We start from the raw sequence: 20366 nt of genomic DNA on the forward strand, positions 1-20366 counted from the left end.
AATCAAGTGACACAGATACATACAAGACTGTGTCAAATTACAGCTCGCAAGGTTAAAGTAGGAATACACATTTAATCATTAAATACACATGGTAACATAGCATTGAGATAGTTACATTCATAAAGCAGTTAACTAGTAAAATATAATAAAGTTATTTTGTTTGGTTTTTGTTAGCAGTTAGGTACCATGTGTTATGGAAAATTGATTTAAATAAACTGATGGGGAATTCATATTTGAAAATGAAAGGAGAGTAAACAATTTGATGTAAAAGGGGGGATAAGTAAACTGCAAGTATTTTCAGGTGAACATTTCAGGCACACAGAATTTGTTTTAATAAGCCCTTGAAATTTTATAGCCTTTGTAATTTGCAGGAATATAAGATGACCAAAAAAATATGTTTATGAGAAAATCTAAAGTTACCAGGGCAACCCAGCAGGGTTTTCTGTCTTTGACACACTATGGAAAGTAATTCTGGAAAATTTATGACAAATGTAAAATCTGTACAAGTATTACATCACTGTAGAGTTATTTACTTTCCAGTGAGATTGTTTCTGGACTCCCAATACAGATGGTAATGCTTTGATGTTGACATTGCAAGAGGGATTTGGATTGTGTGCTGTTTTCATGTCACTTACACATAAAGAGCAAGAGGATATAAGATTTATGGACGTGTAATGTGTGCTGTCAGGAAGCCTGGGCTTTCCTTCAGTTAACTGAAAACTAGTAAAAGTGAATAAAAGATATATGATAAACCCATGTCACAATTTACACACATATGAATATAATGACAGTGTCCATGTTTTGCTATTGGAAATGGGGATCAAAAAGTAAAATAGGAGGTGCATAATGACAATATGTAACTAGTGCAAGATGTTCCCCAAACGCTCCCCAACTCCCTTTTGGTGCCATATGTAAATTTATTAAATAAGACAAACTCGAAGAAAAAAGTGTACAGTTGTCAAATATGTGAATGCATGTGCGTTATGACCATATCATATTGTCTACACAACCTATATATCTTAATATACTAAATATTAAAGTATTTAATCCAAAAGTATTTAAAAAATACGCTCATTCAAGTGAATTTCACGTGCACGCACGTGCTTCCATGGTGACCATATCGTTTTGTAGACTGAAAAATCCCACCCCGTTTGGTTGAAAACCAAGGGAGTTATGGCTGTTTAAAGTTTCAGCCAATAAATGCATGTGCATGATAAACTTGTTAGATATATCTATCTATGTTCCAAATCCCATCCTGTTTGGTTGAAAATCAAGGGAGTTATACTATTTAAAGTTTAAGTTGCAACTAACAATTGCTATATATCTTGTTGTAGGATATCTGCATGGCTATTTTCAAAATTTCAAAGGCTCACTAAGAAAGATATTGAGACTTTAGTTTCAGCCAATCAGAGCAAAGCGCACGTGCATGCCCCTATTTTGACCATGTCATATATGCTTCTAATATATCCTTATATTATAAGTTTCAAAGCATTTCATAAAAAATTTAAAAAGTTACGCCTATATTAATTAAATCGGTCATTTCACATGTTGCACGTGGGAAATGCGCGCAAAATCCGCAAATCTACATAACATGGACCCTAAAAACATTTCACCTTAGTCGGATGTAAAAAGTAAATAGGAGGTGCATAATGACAATATGTAATAAAGATTCTGTGAAAGTTTCATTAAATTTCATTCAGTGGTATGAGAGAAGTTGTGGATAAGAGATGGGTACCCCAAAGCTTAACAGTCAGACGGACGGACACACTGATTACTATATACCCTCCAGCTTTTCAAGCGGGGGGTATAAAAAATGATTTAGAAAGCCTAAAATCTGTGAGCTTCTGGGGCTTATCTACCTGGACCCTAGTAGGGTTTTGCCCTGAACCACTGAGGATTAAGGTGGCCCGGACCCCTGACCTGCTCTCATTCCCTCTTTTAAGCATTCCTGATTCTGTTACTGTGATGAACATGAAGTTCAGAGGTCATGGTAGATCAACATGTATTCATGTGATTAGAAGGATACATGCACCAGGCTAATATAGATATTCTTTTAATCTCAGTAAAGTTGATCATCCTGAAATCAGGTAAAAATCACCCAGAGGCATATCTAGAATAAAAGCTTATTTTTTCCAAAGATTCAAAATGAATATGCCAGAGAAGTGAAGCATTAGTAGGGTAAACACAGTTATGTTTATGACATAATTTTGTTGGAACATAGACAGAAAAAGAATACATAAATGCCTCTGTTTAATGAATGGAAACTCTGAAACAGTTGTGTAATTAATGTGTGATTGTGTCAGTGAGAGTGCCAAGTTTCATGTAGATCTGATGAGAATGGGGGGTTTCTTTGTCGTAGTCAATTGCTAGTGAAGTTTCTGATTATAAGCAGATTTTCTTGAATGGAAAGATGCCTCTGTAGAGAGACTTTGTGGGAAAAAGGTTAAGTATTGTCTCTGAGGAGAATGGAACCAATCCCAGATCACTGGCATGAAAACCATACAACTACTTTAATGTCCCCCTTCTGACTTTCACCTACATCATTGCATTGTCTTTCTTTATACACATGACACTAGATTCTGTGCAAGGTTATAATGCTGTTTATTGTAGGGATTAGAAAAATAGGACTCTTTTTTTCACAGCACTCTCATACTAGACTGACTTCAAAATTAAAATGGTCAATAGTTAGCATTTTGATCCAGGTCTTTGAGTCTTGAGGGGCATCATTTAAAGTTTTGTGCTCATGTTTATTAGAAATGATTTAGAAGAATAACTCAAAATATAGATAAGATGATTGAAAATTAAGTGCTTTCACGATATTAAACAACTTCAGATATATCACTTTGGGTGGAGGTGGGAGGTGGGTGGGGGTGTGGTTGTACACATGTACTCTTCACTAGTAGGTTGATAAGAAATATTCTGATCTGATATATTTTTCATTTATTTCTGGGATCTATGTAAGGTCCAAATATGTACAGTAAAACTCATTTAGTACTAACACATATATTGTGAATTCACAGATATAACGAAGTTGGTGTTGGTTCCCGGCTATAATAATTTTACAAATTCTGTAAAATGATATAACGAATTACAGTTATAGCAATGTAATTTCAAAGCTCCCAGTGACTTCGCTATAACCAAGTTTTACTGTATAATTTAAATGAAATGATCTTGATAAATTGTGACCATCGTATTTTGGTGGGGCATTTTGTGTAATCATCAAAATGTACAAATGGCTTATTCCATATAAATCACATATTAATGAAAGCTTGAAGCATTCCATTAAACACAACATAAATGTTAAGCAATATGTTATGTAAGTGAAAAAGCTAAAGTGTGTAAATCATAGTATGGAAAGTGTTCATAACTGGATAGAAATTGCAGGGTTTCAGTATTCATTTTGTTTCAATGTCAGCTAAATGAAGCTTGAAAACGAACATAAATATCCACATATTGCTGAGTGTTACAATTCTAATGTTACAGTGTTAATGTTACAATTCTAATCCTGAACATTCCTTGTTTTTGCCTTCTCAAATGATTTCTGGACTAAAACACTTAAAATGACTAAAAGTAGATCTAGTAAGGTAACTAAATGCAAATGGGACTTGCAAAAGGGAAGTTTATACTGCTCTGTCTTACTCCTATATAATTATTAAGTAGGTTATGGTTAACACATATAAGATTGTTAGCTAATTAATCTGGGCAGTGCAGAAGTGCATATGCATTGTATTATGTCAAAATGAAATTTTGGATCTGGAAGGGTTTTCCCAACAATTAAAAGTTTCTTTTTGATTAAATGCAGGCAGAAAATATACGGAAATTAATGTTATTTATTAAACATCGGAAACAATTAGAACAGGAAGTGTGTCTTTTAAATTATGCAAGTTTTTATTTACCAAGCACTGCTCTACTCATTGTCAAGTGGTCCTCGCTTTATCTCGGGCAGGCAGAGGACATGATACAAGAGAGATAGACAAAATAACCTTATTATCACTAGATAGGGCTGCATTAGTGTCTATAATGAAACACAATGTGATTTAATTACTTTAATTACTGTTGCACATTAGACAGGAAATGGTATTTACATGTTTGTTTCTATATATGATGTGGCAGGAGGTTTGTCCTGTATCCCGCTATATTTAGGCTAATTTGTACAGTAATCGTGGCTAAGTCTATCAGTATGGTACATCTTTTGTTTGCGGATGTTGCCGTCTGATCTGAGAGGAGACTTCCGTATAGTCAATTATCTCCCTTTCTAGGGTTTCCGTAAACTCTAATTACACAGTTTCCTCTTCTGGTTCTCAGGGCCCTTCTCTCCATATTTAGATTTACTTCACTCGGGAAGAACGCAGAATGTTTGAACTTTCTGACCACTTGCAGGATGATTAAATTGCTAGAGATGTGTCTGTGTTTGTCTTCTGTTATCAAAGACCCTTGGTAACAGCAAAACTTATTTGTTTTATTAATATCTATATATGTCATGATTGTATGCTCACAATGCTAGGTTGTGATTTAAAAATCTATTTTCCACGACTTGATTTAGGTCTACATAAAAGGCTTTGACGTAAGATTTAGAATCATAGACCTTTCTGGGTCGCCAGGGTGTTCTGTAATAAAAGTACAAAGTATAGATGTAAAGTAATCTTTAACCTTGACCCGGGGAGACATTTTAGAGGGCAAAGAGTTGGTCTTCATTACAGAAGTTCTATCTTTATATTCATCAGACTTCAAGCTTTTTGAAGCCTTAGAATTAAGTTTCCTATACAAGCAGTCATCTAGAAAGAATGTTGACAAGCAGGGTGTAATTGTTAGAGAGGACAATAGACAAAGTTGGCAAAGAATTCGCTGGTTGTCCACACTCGACAGCCTTGTACGGAAATGCAGATTATTATCAGAGTTTGATCGTTTGCCAAAGACCCGGTTTGGGAAATATTTTGAAAGCCTGTATGATTTAAATCCTTCCTTGGTTTTCTAATCCTCAGTCATTCTGACAAGAATTTGAAGCTTTGTTATTAATAATTTGTACCCTATCCATCTTCTTTTTATATAAAAACCTGTTCTAAAGAAATAAATGGTGATAGCCATCTTTGATTACAGTTTGCAAGGATTTCTTGTTCAACTTGTTTCAACCTGAGTTTTCAAATGTGACCCTTCTAATTGTGAAGATGTAATTTAATTGTATTGATTTTAGATTTGATAAAGCTACATTATCTGTGATCGGTCCAGCCATTTTAGGTCATATGATGTCATCAGTATACTTTCTTTCCTCCATCATCAGATTATTTGTTTTGGGGTCACTATCCTATACACTGTATTTCAACATTCACTGATATCAAAGTAGCTGTTCATTAGATAAAAGACTTACATGGGAAAAGATGACAGATATGAAGTACATGTATTTTAGCGGTAGTACATCCTATAACATATAAACCGCTAACAATATGTGAGTGATTGGTGCAGTGCAAAGAACTTTTGTATGTTGGGGTTATAAGTAGTTTGTTTTTTGATTTCATGTGATAGTGATTATAAATGAGATCAAGTGACAGTGACCTCTGAGTTTAAGTAGTTAGTTTCTAAAGTCGGTTATCTGGGAAGTGGCTTTGTTGTAGCCTGTCAAAGCACAAATCATTAAGGTCCTTGTCTAGTATTTGCTAAGTAAAACCAGTAAAAAATATATACCACCAGGACATAATATAGCCGATTCTATCCGCAGAAAGGAAATAAACAAGTAAACACACGGTAATAAAAAGTTTGACTTTAGGAAGTCGTGCCTGGTTTTACGATGTTATGAAGTATGTAAGAGAACACAAGTAGCCCCACCCAATATGTAGTAACACAGAACACTTCACCTGAGGATCGTATACCTGTCTGTATGACTAATGACAAAACAAGTGTGTGCAGGAAAAGACCAAAAATTAGGAAATATTTGTTTTTATTAAAAGCTTCAGAAAATATGGAGTTTATGAGGTGTACAATGCACTCCTTTCTGTGCGGTGACATACATTGAAATATGAGGCAGCTCTAAGAAAACACCCTACATAGTCTGACGCAGATAATAAGCGAAATGTTTGTACAAATGTCACAAACATTAAGCTCATCATAGAAACCATGGAGTGGTCTTAGTACCTACATGATGTACTTTATTGAGCTTTTAAAAGGAGTTTACTATGAAAACTGGCCAAGTCCGGAAAATGTGGACTGCGGATATACGAATGAATAAGTTGAACATTTCCGATGTTGGGAAGTATTCAGGGTTACTTAGCTGACTAAGGCCCTTGAATCTGCTTCCTAGTGGCAAAGTTTGTCCTCTTCTGTACTCCACATCCTTGTCCAATTTCAGTACCACGACTTTTAGTCATTCCTCTTACACTGAATAGCTTCTTCAGATCTTAGTCACTTAAAACATGAAATTATTTCATAATAAAGGACTCTTTATACTTTTCTATGAAAAGCTTTTGTTTTTTTTTTTGCTGTGGGAATTTTTATAAGGAATGAATTTTTTAAAATGTATTAGAAGAAATCTGTATATTTGTGGATTATGGGGGAGGTTAAAAATGAAAGGAATGGTTATATATCACTTAGCAATTAAATCTGAAAAATGTTAAGGATAAATCTTTTTTTTAATGAAATTTGTAAAAAAAAAAACATTACTGTGTACATTTACATTGACTGAAATCATTTTGTACTCATTTTTGCTAACCCAGAATCTGATCTATTTGTGGCCTAGTGAAGAGTATGGCTATACTGAGCAAATATTGATTTCCATTGAAAGAACAAATCAACAAAAAATTAACCCTGGTGACATCAGCTGTGAGGTTCAAATTACAGATGATTAGAAACAGTACACAGTCATCAAGATCTCCAGGTTTAGTGAGATATAGAATTGACCTTGTGGACAAATAGATACCATTTCTACCATTTCCACCATTTCTACCAGATTTCTATAAAGTCCCCTCCTCCCAACAATATTAATCTGGAACAAGGTTATCCTACGGAAAGTATGACATTGTCAGGGAACCATTCCAAAGTCTGTTACACCAAGGGAAGTAACTCTTCCCTAGGGCCAGCCATTTTAAGTTGATACTGCAGATTATCTACAACATTTGCATGCATAAAATTCTTAGAATTATTTCAAAAGTTATTTTTAAATATTCAGTTATCAGTATTCATGACACATATTTCATTCCTCTCTTCTCTCTTATGAGGGTTTTTTGTAGATAGGAAATGCATGACCAAAATTGATCAATCTAGATATTTAAAAAACATTATTCAAAAGCTATTACCGGTGGAGAGGGATATGTCATTTATGCACACAGAGTCACTAAGTGTGTGTACACAATTTTTCTTAATGAAATCTCTACTTACAGGAATATCATGGATCTCTCCCACTCGTTACATTTTGTTCATTCATGCATTCCCCATGTCCCATTGATGAAGGAGCTTTAGCCATAAAATTTATCACTTTCATATTGGATATCAAACATTACTTAAGCGATATACATGTTTTGGATGCTGAATCTGTAGTTTTGGAGATGTCTGTAAGTGATTTTGGCAAAAGTCTGCAAGTTATGACATTACGCAATGAACAGTGAACAATTATATACTCTAGCACAAAGAAACATATATTTGCTGTTGAGACCTTGTACAAGTTCTAAAAATAATAAATTGTTGTTTTTATGTAAACTAACAAAGGGAAAGAACTCCTACACTGCAAGGGGACTCAATAATGTTGTGATAAGCTTTCCAGTGCCAGTATATCAGCATTACCTTTTAAATAGTTTATGAAAATAGTTTATGATTACATCAGCATTGTTCTTATCCCAAAATTTAAAAAAAAAATAGATTCACTCCAAAATCATTATGAGTGATCCTCCTTTCCTAAGCTAACTTTATTCCTGTCTGATAGAAAAAAATATCTATTCTTCAAAAGTTATTTTTAGTAGTTTAAGAAAAAATCAATGTAAAAAAATTGAAATCAAAGATAAATTTTAATTAAACATCTAAGTGGAAAGTTAACATTAAAAAAAATTGCAAGTACAAACTATTACATTTTTTTGCTTTTTAGGCAAAAATCGCTGCCTAGCAGAATTTATCATGGACATATAACTCCCTAGGTCTTTTATTAAAATGAGTATAAATTCATGATGATTCCGACTATTATGTTAAACAAGTGCTTTAAGGCTATTCATAAACTTGTAAACTTTATGTAATTTAAATGACATGACATTGATAAACAAACACATGTAGTACTGGTAATTAGTAATACAATAGAACTGGAACCCTCTGAGTACAATATCATTTGTGGTGGTAGTACATTCATTAATCTCCCTGAGTTGTGACCACATTGCCTGTTTCGGTTGATGTACATATAGGTAACACCAGGAGAACCATTCTTCATCAGGCTACTTTATATCTTGGCAGGTTAAGAAGAATGTGTAAAACTTAAAATGAGAAATTAAATTTGTCAAAATTTCCAACCAAGGGCTACAAGATTAGTATAAGATTGTCACACACTAGGTACATATGTTTCTATTTACAAAGTTACCATAAATGATGATCAGTCAACTTAAATAGGTCTTTTGCTGAACCTAGCCTTCATATATGTACCCGCAAAATCTGTTATTTAACCAAGGACAAACAGAACACCAGGAATGCTGCTTTTTTTTTAATTTAGGAAATGGAACAGATTTGACCTAATAAAATTCATCAGAAATCCAAGATTTTACAATAGAGTGTAAGGAAGTGCGTTTGCCTAGATTTGTCAGTAGTAACCTTGTATTGCTATCTGTGTGAAGAGACCTTTGTAAGACAGTGATTAGGTGCACTATTTTATCAGTAGGGGGCACCTGCCCACATTTCCTGTTTGTTGTTCCTCCTCCACATTCAGGTATGTGGAAGAGTTCCACCTAGAATCCATGACTGTCCAACTTTCACCTAGTCTCAATTCTTTCCTGTATGCTTTCAGTCTTCAGATTGTTTATTCCATACTTTTTTTTTGTATTCAGCTGAACTTAGTCACCAATATCTACCTGAAATCTGATAACAGGATGTAATTTTTTTTTTTTAGGATTAGTTTTCCTATCAAATTAATCATCGAATCATATTTTTTTCCTATATATGCAATCCTATACTTAAAACCTTTAATGTTTCTTCCATATATTTTGTGGTACCTGTGTTAATTAAGAAATTTGCCACACCCTCCTTTCCTATACTTTTATTTTACTGGTGTATGCCTGCATTACACATAGAGAAATGCCTGTCCATTAAATGTGGCCTGGATTGATGTTTGAGCTGGTCAGATAACCTACATTGTATTCTGTGTTATTGACTGTAGTTTATCTAATGTAGCAACTATCTACCTGCCTATCTATAAGACATACTGGTTTGATATCTAAATCCCTCAAGACCTAAGGTCATATTATCACCACCACTGCCGAATACCTGCGCAAGATTGAATTATTATTTCCTGTTCTCCATTCAACCAAAAACAAATTCTATACACCTGAGTTGTCAAATCACCAGCACTGCCTCTGTGTGTGTGTGTGTATAGAAAAACAGGAAAATTTTAAATAGCCAAGTCCCTGATTTCCTACCTGAGTGAGAGGTTTACATCACAAGTCATGTGACCAGTGGCCTCAATGACTATAACAATATGGGTTGGTTAGACGTAGACTTCCTATGTAAATAGAGTGCAGTGTTAGCTTCCTACAGGCCACTAGGCGGTGTGACACAGGAATCCTCCACAGAAGGAGACTCATTATTAACAGCTTTCTATCTCAATCAACATGAAGCATTTTATCTGCATGGAGAACAGACTTACATGATCATTCTCATCATCGATTTTTTTTTTTTATTCGCTTTCATGCGTGTGTGAGGAAAAAAAACATTTGTGATAATTTTGACATACAGAGTGTTGAACACATTTTTCAGTGCATACAATGTTTATGGATTTAGATTCAGTCCCTATTCTTGATTTGTCACTAAAGAAAAAAACTCGTCATGACTCCGTGGATTCTTATGAGGAGGGTCGCGGTCCCCCCTCGGATAAAGCGGGAGGGGGAACGTACAAGAAAAATCTCATGAAAAGATACTGTAAGTAGTTTCTCTTCATCTTCTCGTCACTTGTAAAAAATACATGGGAACCTATTCCTGTAATATTTGATATGTTGCACTGATTTTACTTGGACACATGTTGCTTGTGTATCAGTGTTTCTGATTCTGCTTTGTCTGAGGTAACACATGTTGTTAGAAATAGCATCAATGGATAAAGAGGGTCATTTGAAAGTGAAGCTAATAAATATAAAATATTGATGAAATGTCTCAAACACTTTCTCATGATTTTCTATTTCTTGACTGTGTCATTTTAATTTGTGACTTTCAATTGAGGGAATGGCCAGTGTTTTTGGCACCTGTTTGGACAGTATACAAACCTTCATAAATCAGCTGAACTTAAAATAGAATACCCTATATCAAATAAATCGGGTTGACAAAATATTGATTTTCTTACTGTTGGCAGTATATTTCTGAAAAGGATTTTAAAGACTTAAGTGAATATTTTAAGGCAGGAAATAGAGAGTTTGATGTTTGTCCTGTATTTATAACCCCCTATTATCCTGATCAGCCCGAGACTGAAGTCATTCTGGTCATGGCCTTTTAACTACCCAAGTTTACTACCTGAATTATTCTAACTAGGTAGAATACAGAGGGACTGTGAAACCTTGGCTCAAACACCCTTTACATTCATGTCAAGCCCGTAGTAGCTATTATGTGTGTAACAAATGGGAGGTCCAGATATTAAACAATTGCATTTATCAGTTGTGAAGATGGGCCCGGTGCCCTTTAACTGTGAATTATGATAGCTTCTGGTCTAAATGTTCAGTCCTACCCTGGGGCCTCGTGAACAGACAAGCATTTCCTATTGTTTTTTGTCTAACAGTTAATATGGCCTTCAAATCCAGCTAGGGACATGTTTTACTTAACTTGTCATCAATTAAATCAGTTTTATATCTTAACAGTGTGATTGACTCATCAAAATTTATTGATGGTGTACTAATTAAAAGCAAGAAAAGTGCCCTGAAGTCTATATTTGGAGATGATGAACATTTTCTCTTTTCAATTTTCTTGTCATTTATTGTACTTTGTACCACACTTACATTAAATGTAAAACCTGACATTAATAAGTCACAGCCACTTAATAAGTCACAGCCACTTGTATTTATCTACAAGATCTGTACTAATGTGTAAAATAATAAAATGCAATTTTTTGTAAAATCTGCAATTTTTATGTACTTGGCTGATAGCATTTATGATCATCAAGAAAGTGCCGTCTTTACATCAGGCAAGTTTTCTAGCTGTGCTTTAACACAGTTCTAGATAATTGGAGCTAATTATGCAACTGTCGTTTATTTTTACCTATCTTTTGCATACTTCCTGTGGATATATACTCCCCCGACTGTATTTTTGTTGGATTTATCCTGCAATTTTCATGATAAAAACCTTGTGTTTCTGCATTACTCTGGAGCATAGATTCATTAGGGTGCTAGGAAGATGTATGATTTTGATAATACAAAGCATAATATTTGTACATTTTTCTGCAATATTCGCCAGGGCTGGGCAACTTCTTGTCTCGATCGGGGTGGTCACTTCCTTAGGCAAACAATGAGCAAGATTACCTGCTTGTAGGCAATTCCTGCCAATTAGTGATAGCTCTAATTGGTTGCAGGTATCAATTAATACCCTTTTCTGCTGCAGTTTATCTTAGGAAAATATGCATTAGTGTAATTAGAAAATGCAAGGAAACAGACTAAAGGATGAGGTTATGACCCATTGTATATTGAAAAAATATGAAACATGTCAGACCAAATCCAAATAAAAGATTTTTTATGATTCCAGAGTCAAAAGTGGAGTCTGCAAAGTTTTTTTTTTAATTCTCTTTCTTCAATTTTTATTTTTTGGTATTTTTTTGAGAAATTCTTTTCTTTTTTTTTTTTTTTACAAGATTTCCCTTGAAAGTATATGACATTTTTGCATAATTGAGATTTCTTAATGCTTGTCATGCCCGGGTTAAAATAGAAGATCAATCTTGAAGATGTTCATTATTCTTCGAACTAAAATGAAAAATTCATAAATAAAATATTAAGCTGTTCTTTGAGGGAATAACTCTAGCATTTCCAATTTGCAGATGGGCCCGATTTCAATTTCATTTTTTAATTTATTTTGAAATGTCATTCTTCATGGTCTGTTTGTCTGCTGGTACACTAATATTTTGAACTTGTTTCAACATGAGTATGGCAGGTCAAATGGCTCTCCTCCCACGTTAGGGTTTCCTTGATGGCCGTGTGTGTATTTTGCTTATCCCTGAGTAAATGTTGTCGATGGATCATGCCCAAAGTCAACAGGGATATTGTGTCTTTAATATTCATCTTACCTTCGCTGCTTATCATGCATGAAGACAAATGGCAAAACAGAATATGACTTAGCTATTATCAAATAAAACGTCAGTAGAATTTTACAGAAGAGTTACCATCTTGTAAAGGGAAGTGACATTTAGTGGTCTCATTTCCCAGAGGTGGCTTTTTTTGTTTTATGTTTTTTAATGCGGCCATTAATATTGTCTAAGCAAAGATCTATGAAATTATAATCATGTTCATGATTCAGAGCTTATAAGAAATTCATACTGTAGAATATTTTATTTAGAAAACATAACAAATAGACTGTCTTCAGTATTTCTTTCCTGTGTGATCACGTTTGCTTCCTGTGTATTGTATATGAGGAAACAAGGAATATTTTTTTTACCTGCATTAAGAACAATTTGAATTATTTGTAACTTCCATAAAGCAGTTGGCCGCGCTCCAACTCCTTTATCCCAGAGCGGCCCAGGTGCTGTCTTCCTTTCTCTGCTTTGTACTTCCTGTCACACGCTAGCTGCCGTCAGGCATCGGAATATATCATATAAAAAATGCAGCAAATGTCGAGGAGTAAAAAGAAAATTGATCAGTCAGTTGTAAAATTAGAGCACTTTGTTCCTTTTAAAAAAAAAAAAAAAAAGTATGAAAATTCTTAATTCACGCTCCCCTTTTTTATGCATTCTGAATAAAGGTTACATATAGTGGTTTTGTGGTAATATGTGATATCATCTTTACTCACAGATATTCTAGTTATTAATCAGTTAATCTCCCAGCCTTTGTGGTGGCTGTGGAAATGACACCTTTTGCCATGGGTTTACCTAATAGTTAGTTTTACGGCTCTTGATCTATTTACAGTGGATGCCTGCGAACAGCAGACCAAGAGCAATGGCAGACAAGAGGCAGCAGAGGCGTTATTGTGCATGGAGTCCCCAACCTCAGAGAACAAAACTTTCCTCCAGGGGATATGTCAGCCTCAACATGGTAAGCAAAAATAATTATAACCCCCCCCCCCCCCACACACACACACACACACACACCACCACCATCATCAACCTACAAATGCAGCCCACGCACCAAAATTATTAAAAATAGTGTGCATGAATAGCATTTAAAGTCTCTTCAAGTTATATGTCCTGGGAAAGAGTTGTTTTTTTCTAAGTAAGGATTTGGTATATTGCAAAATAAGAACCATTTGCCAACTTTAATGTGTGTCAAAAAGGATGGTATAAAACCTGTTTCAATTAGAATTTCAGCTATTTCAGTGGCTTGTAAAACAGTAATATGCTTTTAGAATTTGTGGATAACAAGATTTTCCAGCTGAGTTGCTTTGTAAGGGTTTAAACACGGAAATACTGGCACACAAAGAAGTTTTAACTAGAAGTATGTCACAGGAAGCACATTTATTTCAGATAAAGCTAGAGCTGGGTTTTAAACCTTTTCATTTGCACCTTACATCTTTGGCCAAATCCTGTTCTGAATAGCAATTTTTTTGAATTTGAGATCTCAACCATAACAAAAGTTTAAATGCTTATCGTAAAATTTCCTTCCTTGTTCCCTAGCAGAGCTGGCAATATCACTGACATTTGGCTTTTGTTATATGGTTTGGGTTTATCTATATAAATGAACTTTTTTGTAAAGAGGATACATATTTGATGTATGATTTCCTTGATTACAAGACTCAAGTTGCCTATTCTGTTGATGTAGGAAAGATTAGTTTTCTAATTTCCTTATTTTTTGGGCTGAAATGTTCAGGCTTTAGCAACAGGCCAAGATAAAAATGTTAGCCTTCACACTAGAAAAGATAGTCAAGTAGGAAGGAAGAGATACAGCTATGATAATCAATGACCTTCACATGTCAAGATCAAATTCAATTTATAAATAGTTCAAATTATCTACCAGATTTTTGTAACATCACATCATTTTATAAATGCTTGATGGATATTTCAGATTCCTTTATCTGATATATTTTTGATGAGCACTTACGTTTCTAATTTTAGCATCCTTACCCCCCAGTCCTGACAGTGGATATTCAGATGACTACTCAGACGAAAAACTCAAATTCAGCAGTAAGTTTTTTTTTTAAACATTTTTAAAATTTGTACAGGTAACATATTTCAACTTCTTTCTATTTAGGAAGGATGATTTTAATACATTTTTGTTCTTTTTTTCAGCATACTTGGGCCACACCTCTCAACAGTCACCATCCATTGTGGCACCACCCTCAGCATTCATCCCCCCATACTGTCAGCTGGCCCTCCAGCCCCCACCCGCTCATCAGCCCCTCCCAGCTCATTTCAACTCCTCCACACACATTGCCATGAGGCCAGGTGAGACAGTTAGATATGTCCAGCTAATGCAGCTAATTATTGCCTTCATTTTGTCTTCGTATAGTTCATTTAAACCAATACCCATCAATTATACCCGAATTTGTATATTACTGCTATTTTTATCTTCAGAGACAATTTACCTTTAATCTCACTTGTACTTGGTACACTAAATGACTTAATTACACACCTAAATGGGAAAAGTGTCATGTAGATATTACAAAAACCCATTTACAAAGTCACATTTTACTTTATTAGGGGAATTTCTTGGCAAGCAAATGTATATATTTTATTTTAAAACATAATTTTATGAAAATGAGTCAAGTTGTTTATATAATTAAGTATAGCTGTTTATTTGCTTTGCGCTAATTAAAACGCAGTTGGGTTTGGAAGACAGATGGTGTGTTAGTTAGGAGATGACAGTAGCCATCGTGTGATAAGTTACCGCGGCTCACCTTCCGTGCGGAAGGTCAGTGCGGCAGAGAACTGGAAGCGTGGCACCATTATCAGTACTTTGTTTTTGTTATTTAGGTACATACATTTAAATGCTGTTTAATCCTAGAGAGAGAGAGTGGGCTGATTGTTATGGAGATATTGATTTTTGTTTTGGATTCTTAGTCTGTGCTTTTTTTGTCAGGAAATTGTCTTCCTGTCCTCGATAATACCCGTCAGACTAGGTCAGGCTTGGAGCCATGTCACTCCAGATCACGGGCGATCGCGCGTGCAGAATATCTCACTATTACATATACAGAAAAGTTACATTTATCTGGGGTAAACTTGAAATGAATTTGATCATTTTGACAATGCCTGACAGTTATTGTTACATATTATGCAATAACACATCCATCTGTTAGCTTGATAAAAACAAGATGTGTATTTCTCTTTGTTATAACCAATTATTATGAATCTCACACATCTAAGAGTGGTTGTACTTCTACATTAGTTTGGCTTCTTCAGTACCATACTTCTGTACTAGTGGGGTTTCCTGATTTGATGACATTATGGAGCCTGAGTCAATGGCCTATAGTTCCTTGGGTTATGTGGTCTTGTTGAACTTTGAGTTTCTAGAAGTAAAGATTAATTATCTCCTGTTGTTGTGAAATGAATGCCATCTTGGCTTTTAAGTCACTTACACTAGGTGTGCACTGAGAGGTATTGTGTGCGTTATAAAATGGCTGTTTTTTTAAATAAAAGCTGCATCCACTGTTCACTGACACGCCTGTGTATAATAATTACCTACAGGCAATCCTTCTAGCAGATGCTGACAATGTGCTTTGTATGATTAGTTGACCAAATTCTTGTTTTACAGAACATAACTTGTACCCATCATCCAGTCCACTGCTAGCATCTCCACGAATCCCCTCACATAGCGAAACGTGCCACACCCCCACAACGAACTCCCCACCCTCATCCCCCATACGACATAAAAGCAAGAAAGGTAGGTTTCACTTTCACATTTATATTAAATAGCACATTTAAAATAAGAAATCAGATTAAATAAAAGGTAAACTAATTATATTAAAAAGAATGCAATTTATAAATTGCAATTGGTCTTGAAATGAAAATTAGGTAGGAAATTTGAAAACCTCTGTTCCAGAAGAACAGTAGGAAAAATTTACATAAATAGGAAATAAAACTCAACTATGTGGGCATGTCCTCAGAGTATCTAGTACTAAATGTTGGTCAGATAAGAAATTGGATCAAACTAGCAATGAATGTCAAGGTTGATATGTTTTACATGGACAGAGTTTTGTCCTAGCCTAGTGGGACATTAACTGTCGATTTATGAATCCATTACACCCCCACATTGCCAGTTACTGACAACATATTTTCACGTGTCTCAAACACAGTGCATGTGTTTTATTCACCACTTAATGCTCAATTAATGATCAATTTGATACACACTCAACAGTGAGAGTCCCAATATATCTGTCATACCATAACTTACAAAATTAACTACATCAGGTTTTTGCTTCATTTACAGGAAGGAAACCTAAAAATCCATTGGAATGTCCCATCAATCAGCCAAAAAGGAAGCGAGAAAGTAAGTTATCAATCAACAGTGATCAGTTATAATTTAAACATTACAAATAATACAAGAACAATGCTTTCCTGAGTGGGCTATATTTAGACATCAGCTGTTATTGATATTGAATGTTTTGTGTGTTTTTCAGGTTCCACAACATATCTCTGGGAATTCCTGCTACAGCTTCTACAGAATAGGGAAACCTGCCCCAGATACATCAAGTGGACCAACCGGGAAAAGGGGATCTTCAAACTGGTCGATTCCAAGGCTGTCTCCAAACTCTGGGGGCTCCACAAGAACAAACCTGACATGAACTACGAAACGATGGGTAGAGCCTTACGGTAAGGCCCTGGATTACATCAGCACTATTTATACATAATATTGTACTGGAGAAGGACACAAGAACATACTAAATAAACAAATTAAATAACAAAAAAATAGTTGGGCAACATTTTAACCAGTAAATTACTGCAACCATTTTAAAATATCCAGAATAAATGGTTGATATCGTGTTGGACATATGATACTGGATACAAATCTATTTTGAAGTATCCAGTTAATTAAGAAAACAAAACCACTCCTGTTTAAGAGAGCGCGGTGTTAGTTTTATGGCATTATTAGCATTATACAATCAGAGTGAGGAATTTACTTTTAATTAAAAATCGTGATAATGATATGGAAATGACTTCCACTGTTGACTAAATTGAGGCCTATGGTTAATGCTTTGGCATTTTCGATTCTACCTGCGGGACACTGCTTTATTATTTGTCCGTTCTACCACCTACAATCAGCCGTCCTTCTTACTGCTTTCTCTGATTGATAATTATAACTTAGAATAATGATTACATGCTTCAAGATTTATTCCACTTCTTAGTGCAGACTATTAATGTACTGCTTTAATTCGATGAAATGCATTACATTGAATATTTTTCTTAAATTATATATCACATTTTGTCTTTCATTCACATTTTCCTGTAAGTTTATGAAAAAGAAGTCTGGTGCAAAAGATTTTAGCAATTTAAAACTGATAAAAATAACTCAAGTCTTACAGAAGTACTAAACAGAGAACAATATTTTACAATAACATGCATAAAAAAAAATGCTCAATTGATGAACATAGAATTAGCAAAATTAATTATACATCTAAAAAATTTAAATAAAGATTATGAATTAATAATTTCTAACTTTTTTTATAGGTATTACTATGCTCGAGGGATTCTAAATAAAGTGGATGGGCAGCGTCTAGTTTATCAATTTGCTGAGGTTCCAAAAGCAATCTTGGAGATCGATTGTTCAAATGTGTGAAGAAAACACAAACATTCCATATGGACAAGATTTCTCCATGCGCTCCAGACATGATGGGTTATTATAAGTGATAAAGGCCCTAGTTTTCTGGTTTGAGACTGTACCATTGTAGAAACAGAAGCTGGTGCTATCCTTTCCCGAGCTTGGAGCTGTTCTGTATCTCAGGTGTCCTGTCTATTGGGTTCCTCCTTATGATGCTAGTCTGTGAAGCAAGATTCAAGTCAACGAACATTGATGCTGTCCGGGAGGGGTGCCTACCTCTGCCGTGACCGGGTCTGCTGGATGTGATCCAGTGTTGTGTGATAGGGACACACGGAGACTGTAAAGGACTTCTACAATCCTAGTAGAACTGTTCCCTAGCTGTGTGATACTGTGAATTCCAAGTGTGTAGACTGAGTGTGCCATATTGTGTGAGAGAGATAGCATGTCTGTGTTTCTGTGTGTGTGTGTGACTTTCTCTGGACCAAATCTGTTCCCACTGTGTGATCCTGTGTTTGTCCAGTGTGCTGCTTTGTCACAGCATCTGAATCATAATAAAGTTATGATGAGAGAAGCAAAGGCTAAGCTTTAATTGATGTTTGTACATAATTCTGATTGTACCCTCTATTTCTTGGTTTATGAGATGTTTTGGTGTGTTTTATATGTAGAGCCACCACTGGACATGAACGGGACGTTCCTTACATTCCTTATTCTGACCACTATACCTTCCAAGTTTTTGTCTGTTATATCTTTTTGTTATCTGTTAACTGATTGGATACTGACAAGAGCAGGGCATTCTGGGTTTTAGCACACATTTTACAATGAGGATAGATATTAGATAGTGTTATTTTATAAATGAACTGTATTTTAATATACAAATCTACATCAGGCATTATTGATGTAAAGGCTTGTAATGTATGTGCCTCTAAACTGAGATTCCTATTTTTATACTGTTTATGGGTGGTTGTTTGGGCCATTCCTGTTTGTTAATTATCAGGAAATCTGTGTATTTATCAGCTAAACTGTCTTTGTACGACAGATCATTGATTTTACATCTTGTTGTTTTAAAATATTTAACAATAATATTGTTGAGAAATTATCAACTTGGCTATCTAAAATTTATTAGCTTTTCCACACATGAAATGTCATGGATAATATCATTAAAATGTGATAATATGTCTGACAAATATTGTGCAAAATGTTCTTCAGATTTAGATCATCAAGATTTGGTTATAAAAGATCCGTATCTGTAAGACTGCTGTCTACAAACTAACTGCTAAAAGTGCAATTTCATAAAATGGATGTTTTCGAGTTGTCAGCTTTTGTAACTATGCTAACAGAACATTATGTAAGATTTAAGTGTGGTACTCTGAATCCATTTCCTGGCATATCTAGTTCATTTTCCAGTGCCTTACTTCTAACAATCAATTGTACTGGTCTTCTGTGAGTACCAGTATGCAATCAATATTCCTGATTCTCTTTTAATTAAAAAAAAAAATCGCTAATTAATACAGACAACATGTAATATATCTGAATATTTCTATAGTTTTAACATGAAATTTGATTTTGCATTAACCAAATAGAATAATTCCCAAAAGTAAATACTTTTTTGTTGCACAAAAGTAAAATATCATTACCAAAGAGTAGAAGCCATTAAGTTTTTGCTGGGTTTGGCAGCGTTAAATTGTTGCTCAATATTCAGACTTGTCAGGCAGGGCCAGTCTGTGTTGTTGTAACTGTGTGATCTGTTCTTATGTCAGTTATCTATTAAAATTTCCTGTTTTACCTTAATATTGTGTTCATTTCTTATTTCTCCAAAAGAGGGAGCAGTGTAAAGGGAAGTAACTCTCTTGAGAGATGATTCAAATTAAGAGGACTGGGTGGTTGTGGCCATTTTAGACTACTCAGTATATTGTTCTCCTTTAGAAGAGGAGCTTCATATAAAAAAGTCTTGAAATTTTTATGAATTTTTTTCTTTGCCAAATGATGGTTGACAGCTAAAGATATAGCAAAAAAATTATCTATATCTGTTTTTTATTTGTTAACTCCCAGCCTCCTTAATTGTAAGCAATATTTTATTTTCTGAAATAAACGTAATTTAAGGATTGAACAGCAAGCAATACCTACATGTATATATAGGTCCTCTCTTTCAAACTTGAAAATGTGAGTCAAATGCAATACAGTGACGTATTGGAAATTTAATCTGCCCACTGTAATAAGAGAGGGAAGATAAATATGAATATTTACCTGTACACCTAACATCAAGACACCCAAGAAAGTACGATAGAAAGGAGTGACTTAAAGTACACAGGATTACTAAGTGTA

General features: G+C 34.7%; 1 protein-coding gene across 1 annotated transcript in view; it reads left to right on the forward strand.

Annotated features, from left to right (window-relative positions):
- Positions 1-19832, forward strand: part of LOC134242842 (ETS translocation variant 5-like) — a 45128-nt gene extending 25296 nt beyond the window's left edge. The window contains exons 4-10 of the mRNA XM_062724989.1: positions 13263-13388; positions 14405-14473; positions 14579-14734; positions 16041-16169; positions 16716-16775; positions 16906-17098; positions 17954-19832. Of these exons, the coding sequence (XP_062580973.1) occupies positions 13263-13388; positions 14405-14473; positions 14579-14734; positions 16041-16169; positions 16716-16775; positions 16906-17098; positions 17954-18062 (842 nt within the window). The 3' untranslated portion in view covers positions 18063-19832. The remainder of the gene's footprint in view (positions 1-13262; positions 13389-14404; positions 14474-14578; positions 14735-16040; positions 16170-16715; positions 16776-16905; positions 17099-17953) is intronic.
- The last annotated feature ends 534 nt before the right edge of the window (positions 19833-20366 follow it).

This window comes from Saccostrea cucullata, unplaced genomic scaffold (assembly GCF_032062105.1).
Source record: "Saccostrea cucullata isolate Sc308-1 unplaced genomic scaffold, CSIRO_AGI_Scuc_v1 ctg304, whole genome shotgun sequence".
Taxonomy (NCBI): domain Eukaryota; kingdom Metazoa; phylum Mollusca; class Bivalvia; order Ostreida; family Ostreidae; genus Saccostrea; species Saccostrea cuccullata.